The 18779-nt window shown below is 44.8% G+C and overlaps 1 protein-coding gene and 1 long non-coding RNA gene across 5 annotated transcripts in view; one reads left to right on the forward strand and one right to left on the reverse strand.

Moving 5' to 3' along the window:
* Positions 1-9351, forward strand: part of MGARP (mitochondria localized glutamic acid rich protein) — a 46116-nt gene extending 36765 nt beyond the window's left edge. For 3 of the 4 annotated variants that reach the window (XM_075929944.1, XM_075929943.1, XM_075929942.1), the window contains exon 5: positions 311-570. In XM_075929944.1, coding sequence (XP_075786059.1) covers positions 311-555 — 245 coding nt within the window. In that variant the 3' untranslated portion in view covers positions 556-570. Of the gene's footprint in view, positions 1-310; positions 571-2744; positions 2794-8839 lie in introns of those variants that run through there. The other variant, XM_075929940.1, reaches the window with a different exon arrangement.
* Positions 1-18779, reverse strand: part of LOC112546013 (uncharacterized) — a 34190-nt gene that overhangs the window by 4343 nt on the left and 11068 nt on the right. Inside the window, exons 2-3 of the long non-coding RNA XR_012904132.1 lie at positions 18265-18391; positions 278-551 (exon numbers count right to left, since the gene is read on the reverse strand). This is a non-coding gene — a long non-coding RNA (uncharacterized LOC112546013). The remainder of the gene's footprint in view (positions 1-277; positions 552-18264; positions 18392-18779) is intronic.

Below are 18779 nucleotides of genomic sequence, written 5' to 3' on the forward strand. Positions count from 1 at the left end.
GTGACCCACCAGGAGAAAACACTTTCTCAAAAATACACACTTTGGTCTAGAATATTACAAATAATTCCAACATAGCTAATCAGTGCTCATAATTCTCTGTCCCTAGGATATGGGGATGTAACAAAAAACAGTAGTAGTGTCTTAAATCTCAGCCCTGCAAACACTTACGTAATGTATGTGCTTAAACTGTAAGCACTGGATAATCTTATTTACTTAAACGACTTGTGCTTAAAATTAGAATCACGCTCACTAAATTAGGTCTAAAATGGAGCTTTACCTTTACTGATAAATTAACTTCTTTAATTTACAGAAGTTGTGGGTGAAGGCTTGGATGTTGCAGCAGCTTCTACTCATGAGGACAACGTAGACAGTATTCAAGAAGGAACAGCCACAGCAGCTCAAGAGATGCTGGACACATCTTCAAGGAATCAAAAGGCTGTTGCTGATGAGTCTTGGCAGGATTCAGAAGGTGCAGAGTATAGCCTAATCCAAAATGTTTTACTTGTAAAACAAAGTAATACCTATGTGTTTTGGGTCGGCTGCATCATTGTCTAGAAAAATTAAGCAGAGCTATATGTATGTTAACTAATATATCACATTTTAAAATGTCTTTTTTAGATCAAGAATTTAATATTTATTTAATTCATCACCAAACATTGAAAATGGCTTTTATTAAACTTTGGCTAATAAGTTAAACCCACAGAGCTTTTGGGAGGTAGCATATTGCAATTGCCTCATGATGGGTAGCAAAATTATTTGATGGAAAAGTTAGTGCCTAAAGAAAAGTTAGTGTCACACGATATGATAAGCTTTAGCCTAACTGAATTTGAAAGGAGGAATCTTCTCATATGAAGCTGACAAAAAGACCAATATGCAGACGTGGTATTTTATACCACATAGAATCAATGCAATGTTTAATACAATTATGGTACCCCATTTTCTCATTTGTTTTAAACAGTACTACGATAGAACTGAACTACAGGTTGGACCTCACTTGTCCGGCACCCTCGGGACCTAAGCGGTCCTGGATGAAGGGTTTTGCCAGACCAGGGAAGGTCCCCTGCCTCTGGCCCCATCAGCCTGCTGCCGTTCCCTGTTGCCAACTCCTTCGGCCCCGTTGCTGGTCAGGCAATATGGCTATCTTGACCCCGCTGCCATAATTGCTGCTCCAGCCTCGCTGCTGGCATGGCAGCTCACAGCCCTGGCTCTACTGCCGATCGGGCTGCCGAGCTGCTGCAGCCCCAGACAGGCTTCCTCTGCCAGGCTGCTGAGGCTCTGTTCCCACCATGGGGCTGCCTCAGCACAAGCCCGCTACCAGGCCAGCACACATGGGCTGCCCCTGTCCCGCTACCGTTGCCACTCTGCTGAGGCCCTGGCCCTGCTACCACCAGCCTTGCCTTTCATTGGGCTCTCAGCTGCTGGCCCTGCTGCCCCAGGGCTCTCTTGTTCAGTAACATCCATGGTTTTGCCTTACCAGGGATGTTGCCGGACAACAGAGTCCCAGTTTAGGGAGGTGCAATCTGTATAAGTCATGGTTGAGCAGTCTAGAGCATTTAAACACGTATGCCATTAAAATTAGAAACAAAATAAAGATAATGACCAGTAAGTGTCTAAATCCCCCAGACACCCTTGAAAATGTCAACCCATGAACCCAAACAGTATCTTTTTTCTATATATGTATTTTAAAAAGTTTTTCCTGAGGGATGACAGAAAAAAACAGTTTTTCCTGCCTCCTCCCTTTCTCCCCTCCCACTCCTAGCTTGAGCCCAACCTCGCTGCTTCCTGTTGCCATTTGGAATTGCTATTTTAAAACAAGCCCTACTCCCCTTCCTACACTCCCACCCCACAGGGCTTTCAACGCCAAGAAACATGAGCCAAGAGACCCCACATCGCAGCCGACAGCAGCCCAAGGACAGGTGCTAGGAACAGGATGCCCAGCTGGGCTTATGTGCCAGCAGTGGGCTCTTGGGGGCTCCCCCGCTGCCAGACTCTTGGGGGGCCGGAGCACGGTGCCCAACTGCCCCGAGTCTGGCTGCTCCTGCGGAGACTCACCCGCCTCCTCAGCAGCTGCACTTACCGCAGCTGCCAGAGCATTCTGGGGGAACCACTGCACCGACCTGTCTGCTCCTTCCCTTCCACTCCTGGTGGGTGAACTGGCGGCCCAGGGCTCTGCGGGTGGTGCTGGGGCAGTGAACAACGCAGGCGGGACTGCACGGGGGAGAGCTCAGGACAATGGCCCCCCCATGCTACTGCTTTCCCTACCTCAGCAGGCTGCAATGCCCCCCGGAGCATCACATGCACACAGCACTACCTGTGCCTCTCTGCTCCACGTGGGGAAGGCAGGTACCCTGTGCCTCCCTGGCCGCTGGGGTTAAAGCTGGGAAGCTGCGGGGCAGGGGCGAGGTTGGAGAGATAGGGCCTGGGCTGGGGTGTGGAGAAGGGGCCTGGCTGGGTTGGTGGGGGGGGGGGGGGGGAGAAGGGGCCCGGGCTGGCAGGGGAGAGGGGAGAAGGAGAAGGGGCCCAGGTTGGCACAGCCATAGTGTATCCCTCCCTGGTGGCAGGGGGGGGGGGGAGTGAGAGAGAAGCTGGAGTTGCCTACCCCCTGCGAGAAGGGGGTTGGCGAACGCAGCGAGCAGGGGACACAGCCCCCAAGTATTTCTAAAATAAGGTTTGCTTTAATCGGTAGCTACACAGTTAAATCACTGAAAAGAAATGTTTCCAACTGTTTGTATTTTGTCTTGCAGGTTCTTCGGCAACAACTGGATCTCAAGAAATTCCTAAGAACCCTTAAAGGTATATGGTATAGTCCAGCATGCCATTTCCGAGCTCTCTCAGCTATTTACAATCAGTGCATATTGAAACTTTGTACATACATTGTGACTGTGAATCACATTCCATCCTCATAAAAAAAAAATTAATTGAAGTGTCTTGGCGCCAAAGGAAGCATAACTTCATTATCCTATCAATGGTTTCATAATTGTTATCTATTTATTTAGCAAGTTTACAAATCATTACCCTGTAAATGTCAGTGACAACATGATATTCATTACAACACAGAGTTTTTGTTTAGAGAAACATCATGCAGTAATTTAATCCATCAGAGCTGTATTGAAGATGGTACTAATAAAATCTAATGATTTTTATTAAAGTGATCAAAGCTTCTGATTACACATGTATCTGACTCAGCTCCCACTGACTTTCAGAGGAGCTGGATCAAGCACTTAGGAGCTGATGGAATCCTAATTTTGTGCAAGATAAGAATTCTTCTGATGTTGATTTAAATGGGAACAAATACTGGACCCCTGGATTATTACCTTATCAAACTGAGCTCCTCTCTTTTTATCGTATGTAAACACAAGGGCTACGTCTACATTGCGCATTCTTGCGCAAGATAAGCAAATGAGGCGCGGCGATATTCATATTCGTCTACACTGCTTCTTCTTGCGCAAAAGCCCCTTGCGCAAAATGGCGGCTCATTAGGTATGCAAATGAGGCATGGGGATATTCATCGCCGCAGCTCAATTGCATATCTTATTGCGCAAGAATGTGCAATGTAGCCAAGCAGGCGCACTATGTGCTACTATGCTACGCCTCTGAGACTTTTCAGTAATTTGATTACTTCTCTTAGCGACAACAGAACTACTCGTAGTTTAGAGAGCGAAGGTGGTGAGGAAATATCTTTAAATGGATCAACTTATGCTGGTGAAAGAAACAAGCTTTCAAGCAGGTCCACAGAAAGGGGGGAGGCAATTGTCCCAAGGCTCTAGGCTGCTGCTCCTGCAGCAGTGTGCAGAGAGCGCTCCAGATACTTTAAATTATCACCAGAGCCCTGGATGGTGCACTCCAGGCACCACTAAGAGCTGGCTGAGGGGAGGGGATGTGGTGCTGCCTCCAGCCCTGCCCCTTCTGACTGAGGCCCTGACCCTTCCAGGACAGTGGAGCTGCCCCCCTCACCTTCGTGCCCAGGGGCCTGGCAATTCTGTTGTGCTGCCTGCTTTCAAGCCAAACACAGCTTTTCTTTGCTGTGGAAGACGTGGTTTAAACTTAAGCATGTGCTTAAGTACCTTGCTGAACAGGCTTTCCAGAAGAAAGTGTTACTATTCTAGGGATGTTAAATTTCGTTTAATAAGCTAATCGACTAGTCGATGGATTTTCCATCGACTAGTCGATTGGTTGATAAGCTGGGAACTGCAGCAGGGTTAGCTCCTGACCTGGGAGCTAGCTCCACTTCAGCTCTGTCTTTTAAATGTATTAAAAGCCTGTCCTCTTAGCAGGAGGGACTCAGCGTGAGCATGGACAGCTTATTCCCAGCTCACGCAGGGTCCCCTCTGCTGTGCACCAGCCCAGTCTCCATGAGTGGGAGTGGAGGCAGGGGGAGGAGTGGGGTCCAGGCACAAGCCAGGAATCAGCTGTCCTGGTTCACGCTAGGTCCCCCCTACTGTGCTTTAGCCTTTTAAATGCATTAAGAGCATGTCAGCTCTTAATATATTTAAAAAGCAGAGGCACGTCTGGGACTAGACATGAGCCAGGAATCACCTGACCGCTCGCTCCTGGTCCCTGCTACCTTCCTGCCTCCCCTGCCCCTCATGGAGATGGTGCTGGTGGGAACCGGATTTTAAGCTGGCTTCCCCCCACACAGCACTGGCTCCTGCTTCCTCCCCTTGCTGCCTCTGAGAGTCAACTATCCAATAAGCTTTTGCTTATCAGATAGTCAACTAGTCACTTACATCCCTATACCATTCCATGTGAGATACCATTCCATGTGATTTTACATATTCCTAAAGGAGAGAGTAAGATAGTGAAATGAATCTGCAGAGCACTAGTAAAAGAAGAGGGGGAAGCTGAGCAAAAAATAACTCTGTCTGTCTGTCTGTCTCTGTGTGTGTGTGTGTGTGTGTTAGATTCCCCTCCTCTATCTGTTTGCTAATTTGCTCAGTCCATTATACAGTACTATGTAAGATCACTAACACCTGTCACCCTCTTGTGATTAAAAAGGTAAAAGATGTTTTGTATTGTACTAATAGAGAGGCCATATGATCTGGTTTTTCATCCAGTTTTTTTCCCTTCAGCAAGCCAAACATTTTTTAATAGCTACACAATGTTTATTCATAATATATTGCTGTTCCAAATAGAATTTGCTCTGTGCTTACCAGAAATAAAAAGATGAAGTGGACAGGTGTTCTGTTTGTTCCACATGTTGTGAGCCCAGAGAAAAGCTGAATGAGTGTTGACACAAAGCAGTTCTTTTGTTCAGAGTATACACAGTGTGTCATGACAAATTCAGAACACAGAGCTACTGGAGTTTATTCCTGCAATCCAAGAAATGTGACCATATTGTTGAATCCTAAGGCAACAGCAACAACCCTAGTATAGATTTTAAAAGGAAATGTATTTTTGGTTTTTACGTGAAGATTTTGCAAGCCTAAATACTCGTCCCCATAAAAGTGGCCCAGTTTTTGATTTTGAAAACATATTCACCTTAGTGAATGTAGTGGTAGTAACTGTATTATGTATTAACTAACTGCAAATTTAAAGAAAACATTATTTTGGGCACTAAGAGAGAATCTATGTATATGGTTGCCACCAACTAAACAACATGGCTGTGTCTACACTGCACCCCTTATCAGGAAAAGGGATGCAGATTAGACACTTCGGAATTGCAAATCCGCGGGGGATTAAAATATCCCCCACGGCATTTGCATTTACATGGCTGCCGCTTTTTTCCATCTTGGGGATAAACCGGAGAAAAGCGCCAGTCTAGACGCGATTCTCCGGAAAATAAGCCCTTTTCCGGAGGATTTCTTATTCCTACTTGAAAGTAGGGCTTATTTTCCGGAGAATCGCGTCTAGACTGGCGCTTTTCTCCGGCTTATCCCCAAGACGGAAAAAAGCGGCAGCCATGTAAATGCAAATGCCGCAGGAGATATTTAAATCTCCCGTGGATTTGCAATTCCGAAGTGTCTAATCTGCATCCCTTTTCCGGAAAAGGGGTGCAGTGTAGACACAGCCCATGGGTACAAATACTACTTTTTAATATGTGTTTCTGCTCCAAAAAGCAACCTTTAAAAATAGTATGATGGGTTCCTAGTGACTCCATGTATAATCTTGTTTAGCTTACAAATAAAAAGATTCCTTGAAGGTTGGGCAGTTTTAATTATGCTAAAAATTAAAGTGTTTATAAATCAGCATGTAAGAGCTCGATAGCATACTAACACTACTGCTGGATAGTCCTCCCTATGAGATGATTTAAAACAGGCTTGATAGGAAGTGGTGGGTTGCAAATTCCAAACACATAGATGATGATTTGATTTAAAACTCTTAATACATACTGAAGTCCTTTCAAATACCTGATGAGACTCTAGGCATCATTTACAGCTTAATGACTATTATTTCATGTGTATATGCATTTAATTAATAAGATATTGTTATAAAATGAAGGCTCAGTTATTAATATATGACGATCATTTAACAGGAATTTGTAATATGGGCGTTAGTATATGTCTAAAGTATCTTTGCTTGATTTATCCATGCTTTCAGGATCCAGTATTATTGCTAAAACTAATTGTTTGCCCTTCAAACCTTATAGCTACTCTCTGCAAATCTTTAGTCTGGCTAGCTCCTGGTAGATAACAGGTCACAAGGTTGCATTAGTTATTGGTTAGTCTGTTAGTTTGCCCAAGCTAATTTATGTTAATAAATGTATAGAAATGTACTCTAAAAATATAATCCCAACTATACATACAAAATGAAGGGATTTATATCAGATGCTACCACGCAAGAAAGTGATCTTTGAGTCATTGTGGATAGTTCTCTAAACACATCCACTCAATGTGCTGCAGCAGTCAAAAAAATGTTAGGAACCCTAAAGACAGAGAGAGATAATAAGACAGCAAATATAATGCCTCTATTTAAATCCAGGATATGTCCACTGTTGAATGCAGTTGTGGTATCTCTCTCTCTCTCTCTCTCTCTCTCTCAAAAAAAAAAAAAGATATATTAGAATTGGGAAAATTACAGAGAAGGGAAACAAAAATGATTAGAGGTATGGAACAGCTTCCATATGAGGAAAGATTACAAAGACTGGGATATATGATATAGGTGTATAAAATAATGAATGGAGTGGAGACAGAGAAGAAAGAAGTGTCCTTCAGACAATACAAGATCCAGGGGCCATCCATGAAATTAACAGGCAGCAGGTTTTAAAACAAACCTAAAGAAGTACTTCTTCACACAACTTATAGTCAACCTATGACTGTTGATTTTAAGTGCAACTCACGACCCAGTACTGAGGGATGCAATGGAAGGCATTGGGTCGCCTTGCTCAGCACCCAGAGAGCCTTGAAATTCTGGTCAGCACCTCCGACTGGGCTTTTTAAAAGCAGGGCCGTCCCAAGGCTTCCCCACTGCTCCAGGCATGGGACTCAGGGCAACCCCCTGTCACAGGCCCCAGCCTGCCTCCTCTCCCCCTCCCGAGCAACATGACCTGGGGAATTATGAAAGGCCTGGTGCAGTGACAGCAGGGATTACCCTTCCCTCCACTCACTACACAGGCGACGAGAGTCAGAGTGGTTTGGCAGCCTGCTCTGCTGCATCCTGCCGCCCTCTCTCGGCCTGCTGCAGTCCACTTCATGGCAGCAGGAAGAAGAGTGCCCTGGGGCTGGGGTGCTCTGCTTCCCACTGCTGCGGGGAAGCTGAACACTGCGGGCTGGAGGGTGGTGGGGTGGAGCAGAGCAGGCTTCCAGGCCCCCATAATTTTCCTGGTCCCTCCTGTCCATAAGACGGTTTGGGCAGCCACCACAGGGCCCCAAAAGCGCAGGGTCTGGGGCGGCCACCTCGAACAATCCTATGAACGGAACGGCTCTGGTTAAAAGTCTCATCAGTGGTGCTGCCTGGCTGTGACTGGGTTGCAACCCGCACTTTGAAAACTGCTGGTCCTTACCTGTTCGGACATTGTGCTGTGCCCTGTCCGTCTCCTAGGCAAAGGGGTCACAGAGGCTGTTTCCCCGCCCCAAGCACCTGCTCTGCACAGAGCTGGGGGGAAATTCCTGAAGGCAAAAGCCTTGCAGAACCGCTTGCACACCTCCATCTCTGAGCTGGACTTGCTGCTGGCCACTCTGGGAATGCAGGGTAGTTTGCGGTGCCAGGGCATTCAGGAAGCCTGCCTTAGCACCTTGCTGTATTTCTGACTGGGAGCTACTAGAAGTAAGCCCCAAATCCATGTTCTAATCTCCTGCCCAAGCCCTGAGCCCTCCCCAGGCACAGAGGCCCCTTCTATACACCTAATTTCTCATCCCTGCACCCCACCCTTTTGCCCCAGCCCTGAGCACCCTCCCACATCCAAATAATTCATCCCCAGCTCTGTTGGGTCGTGGGCATCAGTGATTTTCTTCAACTGGGATGCCAGAAAAAAAGTCTGAAAACCACTGAGCGATGGTACTCGTTGCCAGGAGAAATTGTGAAGGCCAAAACAAAAAATAATGAGATAATTTCATGGAGGGTACATCCGTCAATGGAGTCAGCATGGTTAGGATGCAACTCCATGCTCTGGGATTTCTAGCCTCTGACTGCCAGAAGCTAGGTATGGATGATGGGATGATCATTCAATAATTGCTCTGTTCTGTTTTTTCCCTCTGAAGCATCTGGTACTGGACATGGTCAGAAGAGAGGATAATGAGCAAGATGGACCAATGGTCTGACTCATTATGACTGTTCTTATTTTCTTAAGCTAATGTAAATAAATAGCTGCAGAGGAAGTGATGGTGCATCAGGTTCTTCACTATTAAATATACGTTGCTATTTTATTTCTAAAACATCACTGTATTTTTTCCTCTTTCCTCAGTGAGCAACAGTGATACCTCTGAAGAGTCTCATGGAAATATGTATGACAATCAACCAGCTGACAGATGTTCTGAAACCTAATGTTCTTCCTTGGAGATGTAAAACAAATCTTGCAGGTTGTTGTGCCAAAAACTGCTTGTTAGGTCCAGTGATTGATATTTTGATCAGTATTTATTCCTTATAACTTACAACCTAACATGGCTTAGTTTATGCCAGAGAGAAATAAACTTTTGCAGTGGGTATGCTCCTTTCTGAATCAGAGACATAGTATACAGTAGTATAGTCAAGGTACCATACAGTACACACTAAATCTATTTACCAAGAAAAGCTGTAGATTTAATTAAATCCATTGTAGGTAAACTTTTGTTTAAGTTTTTCATTTAAATTTAGTTGTTTACATTGACTCTTACCTGTATTCTAGGCTGTGATTATTACATTGCAATATTCAATATTAATCAGAAAAACACTATCATTTTATTTGTTTTATTGAAATAAAAATGTTCATGGACACAATCTTGTACAAACTACATATGACTAATATTTTTATAAAAATACAGTACAATCTTGGCCACAAACAAGTTTTATATTATAATTAGGAACATTGTTAATATATGGAATATGGATCTATTTATAATGAAGTGTTTTATGTTATTTTTGCATAAACATTTTAGATTTTATCCTTCTCCTCACATTTCTACAATGTCTCTATTAAACAGCTTGAACTAAACTTTCAAACTAACATACAAAAAAGTATAATTCAAGGTTGGAAGTGCTTACAGGCACATAACTGTCAGAAGTTCAAAGCACCTGTTTACAAAATATAATTAATAACAATAAAAAAAAACCTTCCAGCAAGGTAAGGCAACAGTTACACCACAGAAAAATTACAGAAAAACTTGAAAAATACACATAAAACTTAATATGGCCAGTGATTATCATTGGCAATTATACCACTGCTAGTATCAAACATAGTATATTTCTTATACAATTCATATGGTAATTATGAATCCTAAAACTAGGACTAATATTTCTTCTGTAAAACTGATAGAGAACTCTGAAAAGAAAATTAATGTGGTGTAACTTACATGTGGATTTTTTCTTTCCAATTACATACAAGTGTATCCTCCCTCCCCGACATCCTACAGCAAGTTATAATGTTGTCAAGATGAAAATACGGCCCTATCTCCATTCCCTGTATAATATGAGTACCGTATTTTCCGGCGTATAAGATGACTTTTGATGTTAAAAAACATCCCCCAAAAATCGGGGGTCGTCTTATACGCCAGGTATACAGGCGGCGGGGCATCCCAGGCGCGCATGGGCTGCCCCGCCACCCGAGCCCCGCCGCGGCTTTGCAAAGCCTCGGGGGAAGCCGGTGGTGGGGCATCCCAGGCGCACCTGGGCTGCCCCGCTGCCCGAGCCCCTCCGCGGCTTTGCAAAGGCTTTCCCGCTGCCGGGGCGTCCTTAGAGGCTTTGCTCCCGGTGTCCCTGGTCTGCTGGAGACGGTCCCCAGCAGACCAGAGGCACCGGGAGCAAAGCCGAAGCGGCGGCGGGGTGCCACGCTTCTGAGGCTTTGCTCTGGTGAAGCCTCAGAGGTGCGGGACCCCGCTGCCGCTGCGGCTTTGCTCCCGGTGCTTCTGGTCTGCTGGGGACCGTCTCCAGCAGACCAGGGACACCGGGAGCAAAGCCGGGGAGGCAGAGGAGCGCTGGGGTATAAGACGAAAACCTATCTTTTAACTAAAAAATTAGGGGGTCGTCTTATACGCCCAGTCGCCTTACACGCCGGAAAATATGGTACTCTGTATAATGTAGGGGTAGAATGAGGCTCCTGAACTTCAATAATCCCCCATATCACAAACTTACTTTCAAACAATGACACTCTGATTAAAAACAAATACAATTGTGGGAAGATCTATTTTGAATAAAAAAAGTCTTAATCTGGTATTTCTGTGGCTGTGTTTTGTATCTTAACTTACTTCTAAAGTTAAATGTGCTGTAACTATTTATCTATCTTACTACATTTAAAAGGCAGAGGCGCAAAATCTGGGACCAGGCGTGAGCTGGGATAGCTGAGTCCCAGGTCGTGCCTGGTTCCTTGCTGTGCCTCCCCTGCTCCTCTCCTCACCCCTCCCCCCCACAGAGATGGTGCTGGGGGAACCGGCTTTTAAGTTGGCTTCTATTCTCCCCACCCCCGCCTCTGATAGAGGCAGCAAAGGAGAAGAAGCGACTAGCCGAATAGTGATTCGACTACTCCAAAATACTAGGCTTATCGGTTACTTCACTAATTATCTACATCCCTACCCCCAAAAGACTTTATACTTTTATTTTTCAATATGAGCTGACTGTACTTCTCGAAAAGCGGGTTTTGGGGATGCCCAGTTGCTTTCTGAAGCTGCTCTTTCACAAGAGTGTGAAGTCTGTCAACCTTCATGAAGAAAAGTCCTTAGAAGCAGGACTCAATCCAAGACTTGTTTAGGATATCCAGAGGCTTTTTAGCTGAATTTAAGACTCTAAATTGCTCCAGTGCAAGCTATACGGCTGTTTCATATCATAGCTCTTTTTCAAAAATATGTGCACAGTGCTTCTGCAACCCATACAACAAGAAATCCACGACTGTACTGTAAACTCTTTCTCGGAGACTACACATTAGCACAATATGCTGCCTATCAAGCACCTGGAGACCTATGGATTTGTCATGTGATGGTATTTGGTAAAACATACCTGTAGAATTTGTTACTCTATGTAAAACAGCATACCAAAGTACTTAAAAGAAGTTTCAAAATATGAAGAGTAAATGCATCTTTGTCTATGAATACAGCACTCTTTATAACAATGAGAATATTAATTGGCGGTTATAATACGAAGGTGACAAAGTGCTTTATAAAGCATGGTAAAAATCATTATTCCTATTTTATAGATGAAGAAAACGGAGGCTGAGGTGTCTGAAGTAACTTTTCGAAGTCACATAACAGCTTAATGGTGGAGTTCAGAGTGGAACATGGGTTTATTGATTCCTGTCCAGGTCCCTATTGGTTTGGATCATGTTGCCTCCAGTAAGATCCACCTATTATGAGGATGTGGAGGGTGCTCAGTAGTGTAGTACTTAGGTATCAAATGAAGCCAGTGAAGGGCATGTCTTAGTGTATCAGTAGTTCTGGTTGCATGAAATTAGTTTTGGAGAGAAGTATAACAGAATATATTTAGAGAAGAACACGCTTTTTCCCACCCACAGAGGGCAGTGCTTGATTTGTGTAAGTCTTGCTCTCTATCATAATCTTCCAATATAAAATGGTAATTCCAAAGACTGAACAAATCTGAACCAGTTGAAAAATTCTATTATGTCTACGTAGAACACTTCACAAAATCCTGTGATGCTCCCACAGCTGACTTTGGGATTTTACAATGACTAGTCTGATGAACTGCCGGGTCCCACATAACCACTGAGCCATTTTAAAGAAAATGCTTCCTCTGCCATCACAGAAGTGGGACCCATACGCTTGTGCTTGGGGCCTTAGGTAGCGGTCAGCATCTAACATTTTTTAATCAAGGGCCACATTTTCAAATAAGACAAGGGTCTAATGGCTAGTAGGCCCTCACTGAGAAGAGGGCTGAATGTACTCTGGTGGATTTATGTCCTGCGCCAGCCCCCTTCCTCAATCTTCTCTTTATAGAATCTACGGGTATGTCTAGACTACATGCCTCTGCCAACAGAGGCATGTAAATTAGACATACCGACATAGTCAATGAAGTGGGGATTTAAATATCCCCCGCTTCATTAGAATAAAAATGGCCACCGTGCTATGCCGGCTCAGCTGTTTGTCAGCACAAACCAGCAGTCAAGACGGGAATCAGACGACAAGGGAAGCCTTTGCCGATCAATCCTGTAAACCTTGTTTCACAGCTGAGCCGGCACAATGCAGCGGCCATTTTTATTCTAATAAAGTGGGGGAATATTTAAATCTCCGCTTCATTGATTATGTCAGTATGTCTAATTTACATGCCTCTGTTGGCAGAGACATGTAGTCTAGACATACCTTAAGTGATTAGCATTGTTAATATATTAATACACAAAACTTTACCGGGAAACAGAGTTGCAAGGTTGCTACACACAGAAGCCCACAAAAGGCAAGACATTAAAAGATAAGACACTTAACAGTACATACCCTCTATTCCTCCACCCAGAAGCACATGCTTTATCAGTCCTACAATTATCATGCCCCACAAACCATACACAGCAACTGTTACTCTGCTTTATTTTCACATTTCTGCACATGTTCCTACCAGCTTATTTTCCTGTAGCAGAAGTAGTTGTGGATGTTGGGTATAGTAGGTAGGAGAAGGTAGTTTCGTAAAGGAATGTGTGAAGCTGAAGAGGGTAATGGAAGGCTGGCATCTCTAGGGATAGAGTAATGGCTGCTATCAGGGGGCTTAACTTTTTCATGACCTTGAATTTGTGGGTTTCTACTATCAGTATAGAGTAGCCGCTATTGTTATGTAAGGATATGGAAGTAAGTCCAGAGCCCTCTAAGGTTTTAGAACACAGACAGCTGGAAGACAGAGGGCAGACCGACTGGAAGGCAGAAGCCTCCAGCTGGCTCACATGGCTGTTAGGGAATATTTAAATAACACTAACTTAACTATTAAGCTATTTGTGCCTTAATAAGTACAAATCACCAGACACTGGATAAGAAGTAGGCTGTATATTAATTTCCAAGGTTTTTTTGGTGCTTAATGGGATGAGTGAAGAGGAGAGAGCCTGTGGGGCTAAAAGTGCAGTGGGAGTACATGTTTATCTATCAGCAGCTCTGCCTCCCATACTAGCAGTTGTATACAAACTCTCTTCTGCTGTGGGAGAGAAATTGGATACAAAAGTCCTGGAGATTAGGTCTGGACTCGACGTTGAGTCAGGGTTGATGCGCCTGCTCCTGTTCCCTCAAGCAAGGTTCTAGATCTCCCCTCACAGACCAACCAATGAGGTTTGGGTGTGCCTGTTCTTGCCTGCCTCATCATCAGTTAGGCTAGCATAAACATTCCCCTGAATTTAGTGTTCCCTCTAAATTCTCCTACCTCTGAGTGACATGAATTTTCTTGTGCGCGCCAATCTGGAGGTGGTGTTCAACATAGCACCTTCATACCGGTGCACATAACAAAATTCATGTGGCAGGTGTGGGGCCAAGAGGTTCTGAGTGTGGGAGGGAGATCAGAGCTAGAGCATAGGGTTGGAGTGCAGGAAAAAGGGCTCTGGCTAGGAGAATGGGCTCCAGGGTAGGGCTGAGAGCTGGGACAGAAGGTTGTGGTACAAAGGCTCTTGCTGGGAGTGCAGGCTCTGGGATGGGACAGAGGATAAGGGGGGCTTGAAGTTTGGGGAGAGGTTCAGGACTGGGGGCTGGGGTGCAAAAGAGGATACAAGGTTTGGAGTGTGGGCTTTGGGGTGAAGGAGGATGCTCTGGACTGAAGGGGACTTGACGTGGAGCAGGGGGTTGGGTTTGGGCTTTCCTGGGTGGCTCCCTGCAGGGGCTGGTGGAGAGGGGCTTTTTGCTGGCCATGGCAGCTCAGTGCTGGGCTGGCAGGGAGGGAAGGGTTCCCCTCTGCCAATCGCTGCAGCTTAAAGGCTTGAGGAGAGAGATCTCTTTCCGCTGCAGTCCTGAGCTCTTGCATGAGGCTTAATGGGAAGCTGTGCAGCTTAGGGGGCACTTAGCCCCACACCAATCAATCAATCAATCAATCAGGTTTTGTATGTGTTCACTCTCTCTCAAATAACTAATCAGCTTTTTGTGTTCCTGCCATGCCCCATTAATCAAGCAGGGTTGCATGAGTGCCCCTGGCCTGCCTCCCCTCCTCAGAATAATCAGGATTCCATGCCATGTCATCAATTAATCAATCTTGTGCACATCCTCCCCTCTCACCCTCACTGCTACAATCAATCGTGTTATCACTTACTAGCACTCCATTGATCAGGCCTGCATGCACAGTATATTTAAATTTTCAGTTACAAGTAAGAAGCAGCTAAAATGACCAACATTCATTTAAAAAAATTCTCTGTTGCACCTGTTCTCTACAGGATCCACCTCGACCAAGTTTTTGTGTGGCTAAACAATGTAAATAGAACTGACTAGGAGCTTTTGAGTTAGAACATACCATTAAAATACAAGAGCCGCTGGTGGCATCAGGGGTCCCTGGGCATGAGGTGCAAAATCTGGGGTTCAGCACCCCACACACTTCTACTTCTCATGCCTATGCCTGGAGGAGAGGATGCCTGATTCAAATGGAGAGGGGACAAAAGTTTTGGGGAAAAAGTATAATGGAATAAGGAGCCAGGCCAAATCTGGTTGCTTTTTAGAGCATACCAAAGTAACTAATAGTCAGCATACAATCTGCTACCTCAAACTTCATCCAACATCCTTCCCCGCACGAAGAAAGGATGGGATTTGACAGTGGGACTCATCAGTGTTACTGGTTAACTGGAAAGGCTAGTGTTATAGTAACACAAAACAGTGTCTGAAAGGGACAGAGTGAATGTCCTTGCTTTAGTCTTAGTTCTTGGGCAGCCAAGTCAGGGTCAGATTTAGATATTATGAATGCCAATAGAAAAGACATTCAGCTAGGGAAAAAACTGAGTGATTAGCAGATTTACAAGCAATAATGCAATGGTACTTTGTACTGAGAACTGTATGAAATATTTTCTCTTACCAATATTTTCTCTCACTTTTCCAGTACCAACAGATTCAAATACGGTATTATAACTCTGTCTACCCGTTATGTTCAGGCATATATCACCTTTATTTCATTATTTCTTAAGGATCAATATAACATGAACGCCAACAATTGATCCATTTTGTGCTTATAAAAGGGCCTGTGGGCAGCAATAAGAATGAGGTCATCCAAAACCCGAATCCTTTAAATAGCCAAAGTGAACACAGCTGGGGACATATTCTGGTGTGGGTTAATGCCTTAGCTTTTCATCTCCTTAATATTAAAGTCAGGTCATGGTGGTCTTATCTGGCCTTGATTTTTACATGTCTTAATAACACCACTCAATGCAGTACAGTGGGTGTCCTAATCACTATGGTACAGGATATTCTGATATGGTGCTCACTCAGTTTCTCCTGTTGAAGTTGTTCCACTTAATCAGTGGAATGCATAACATTCATTGGGCCAAAGAAAGCATATGAATGACTATCTAGCCTGGTAGTTAGGACACCCATATGAAAGGTAAATGATCTCCCTTCCAATCTCTTCCTCTTCCCAGGAAGAGGGGGAATCTGGATTAGAAATCCCCCACATCTTGGGTAAGTACCCTATCCTCTACAGATATGAGGAGAAAGGACTTTTCCTATTAGCAGGTGCTATTTTGTATAAATTTACCTGAGGGCCCCAATCCAATAGGCAGCTTTTGAGCACGCCTAGAGGATTGTCCCTGCTCCCTGGGCTGCTGTACGTCTATCTTTTCTGGTTTGTGAAGCAGGAACTAGGCATCTGGGCACTAGAGTGAAATTGCTGTGCACATGCCCAGCTGCAAAAACTTAAGACATCAAGTGAATTTAGGCACCTATAGGGATAGGCAGCAGTCTGGTGGGAGTTTTGTGGATTACAATGGTGCTGTGATGGGGAATCTGCCCCATACTGGCCCTAACAAGGGTTAAATCTAGCTCTGGGAGAGGGCTGGGGTTGTGGAGTCAGCACCTATGGCACAGAGCAGCCAATTAGGGCCCAGCTGGGCCTGTATAAATAGGGGATCCTGGGGCGGTGGAAGAAAGAACATACTCTTGCTCTAGCTGTGGAGCATGGAGGACTTAGCTGCCTGGGAAGCTCCAGAAGCTTTGAGAGACAGAGCCATGCTGGGGAAAGACATGGAGGCTGGCATGATTTTCCGCAAATGCTTTTAACGGAAAAGTTTTTCTGTTAAAAGCATTTGCGGAAAAGAGCATCTAGATTGGCACGGACGCTTTTCCGCAAAAACACTTTTTGCGGAAAAGCGTCCGTGCCAATCTAGACGTGGTTTTGCGCAAGAAAGCCCCGATCGCCATTTTCGCCATCGGGGCTTTTTTGCACAAAACAATACTGCGTTGTCTACACTGGCCCTCTTGCGCAAATGATTTGCACAAGAGGGCTTTTGCCTGAACGGGAGCAGCATAGTATTTCCGCAAGAACACTGACAATCTTACATGAGATCATCAGTGTTCTTGCGGAAATTCAAGCGGCCAGAGTAGACAGCTAGACGCAGCCGGAGAGTTGGGGAGCTACAGGGCCTGAGACTAGAGCTTAAGGATATGAGGGCTTCAGGGAAACAGCCAGTGCTGTAGAAGGCTGCAGGTTCACTCCTTTGCTAATGATGAGTGGCCATTTCAGACTACAACTTGCCCCAGAAACAGGGGCTTAGATGACAACTGGCAGCTACTCTGAGGCGAGGTTCCCCAGGAGGAGATGATCCCAGAGTGTGGGGGAGGGACACTCTGCAGGGCAATACTGTGAAGAAAGGACACTGGAGCCTGAACCAGTGCAAAAGACAAGTAACAGAGGATGGGATGCTGGCCAGCAGAAGGTACTCCCAGGCTGAATAGCTAATTCCTGAGGAGCTCCCCCACCAAGCGCCGCGGCCATGCGCCAGGGCTGGCTCCGGCACAGCATGCACCACGTGCCCAGGGCCAGGCCAGCCCCGAGCACTTGGCGGGCGCACAAAAATGGCCCCGCGGGCACCATGGCGCCCATGGGCACCGTGGCGCCCGCGGGCACCGTGTTGGGGACCACTGTTATAGACTAACAAAACATGTAGATGGTATCATGAGCTTTTGTGGGCACAGCCCACTGAGGAGATCAGCAGGGAAGAGTTCAACACTAATATGTACCAAAACCACGACTCAGGTGCCTAAGTATCTCTAGATCCCAACCCTTGTGCCTCTCAATTCCTGGGTTCTCACCATCCCTTCTTCTCCACCATTCTTATTTCTTTTCTTTTTATCTGTCATCATTTTCAACGGTATTGGGATGATGACGAGAGCTAGGCTGGGGTATAGTTATAACTGTTAATGGATCCCATGCACCAGTTCTTTGATCTACAGACAATTACAGAGGTAGGTGAAACGGCTTGGTCTGCTAATGGGACACAAAGAGCTCTGTGTGATCGCTTCATTTTCCCCTTCTGTTTTTTATCAAATTCAATAGGGTTCTTCTGTCCATTGATGCCTAGAACATTCCCTGAGGTTTTGTAGTTGACTGAATGCAAAGTTCAAAAGTTATCCTGTTAAACATAGACAAACAGAAAAATGCCATCAAGTAGCATGTAGGACATTGCCGTGGTTGGCTAACTAACTACATTTTGCTGGACATTATCAGCTTCATGCACAGATTAAGTGTTCATAGATACCTCAAAGTGCTGATCATGATTACAGTAGCTCTCCGCATTCCAGATACCTGTGATCTCCTTACCTCAGTTATGATATACATATGAACCAAGATCTCTCATGAGGAAACTCTTACATGTTGCTACCTCTCCCATGGTTCAGCTCAGTAGGTGGTATCAATTGTAATTTGCTGCAGCAAAAATTCCGCAGTTCTGCAAACCAGTAAACAAAAGGAAAGTTAATAGCAATAAAATAGGGAGACCTAGTGGTATAAGAGAAACTTGACAAATGTTTCAGCTATGTGATATATAACTAACAAACATTACCCTGAAAAAGGACATTTTCTGAAGGACTATAATTACATTAAAGGGACATAGAAGCTTGTGAATGTTTCATGGCTTTTTCCACACAAAAAATTTCTAATGGAGCTTCTTTTCTTATGTCTAGTGCTCTTGTAGTTTTCAACTTCTAAAACATTTCAACCTGTTTCCATTCCCTTTAGTTTTTAATAATATTGTCTCATTTTAGGTAAATGAAGATGACAAATTAGTGGTGTTGTGTGTATTGACACTGTCCAACAGAAGAGGGCACTAAATCACA

Source organism: Pelodiscus sinensis, chromosome 5 (genome assembly GCF_049634645.1).
Source record: "Pelodiscus sinensis isolate JC-2024 chromosome 5, ASM4963464v1, whole genome shotgun sequence".
Classification (NCBI taxonomy): Eukaryota; Metazoa; Chordata; order Testudines; family Trionychidae; genus Pelodiscus; species Pelodiscus sinensis.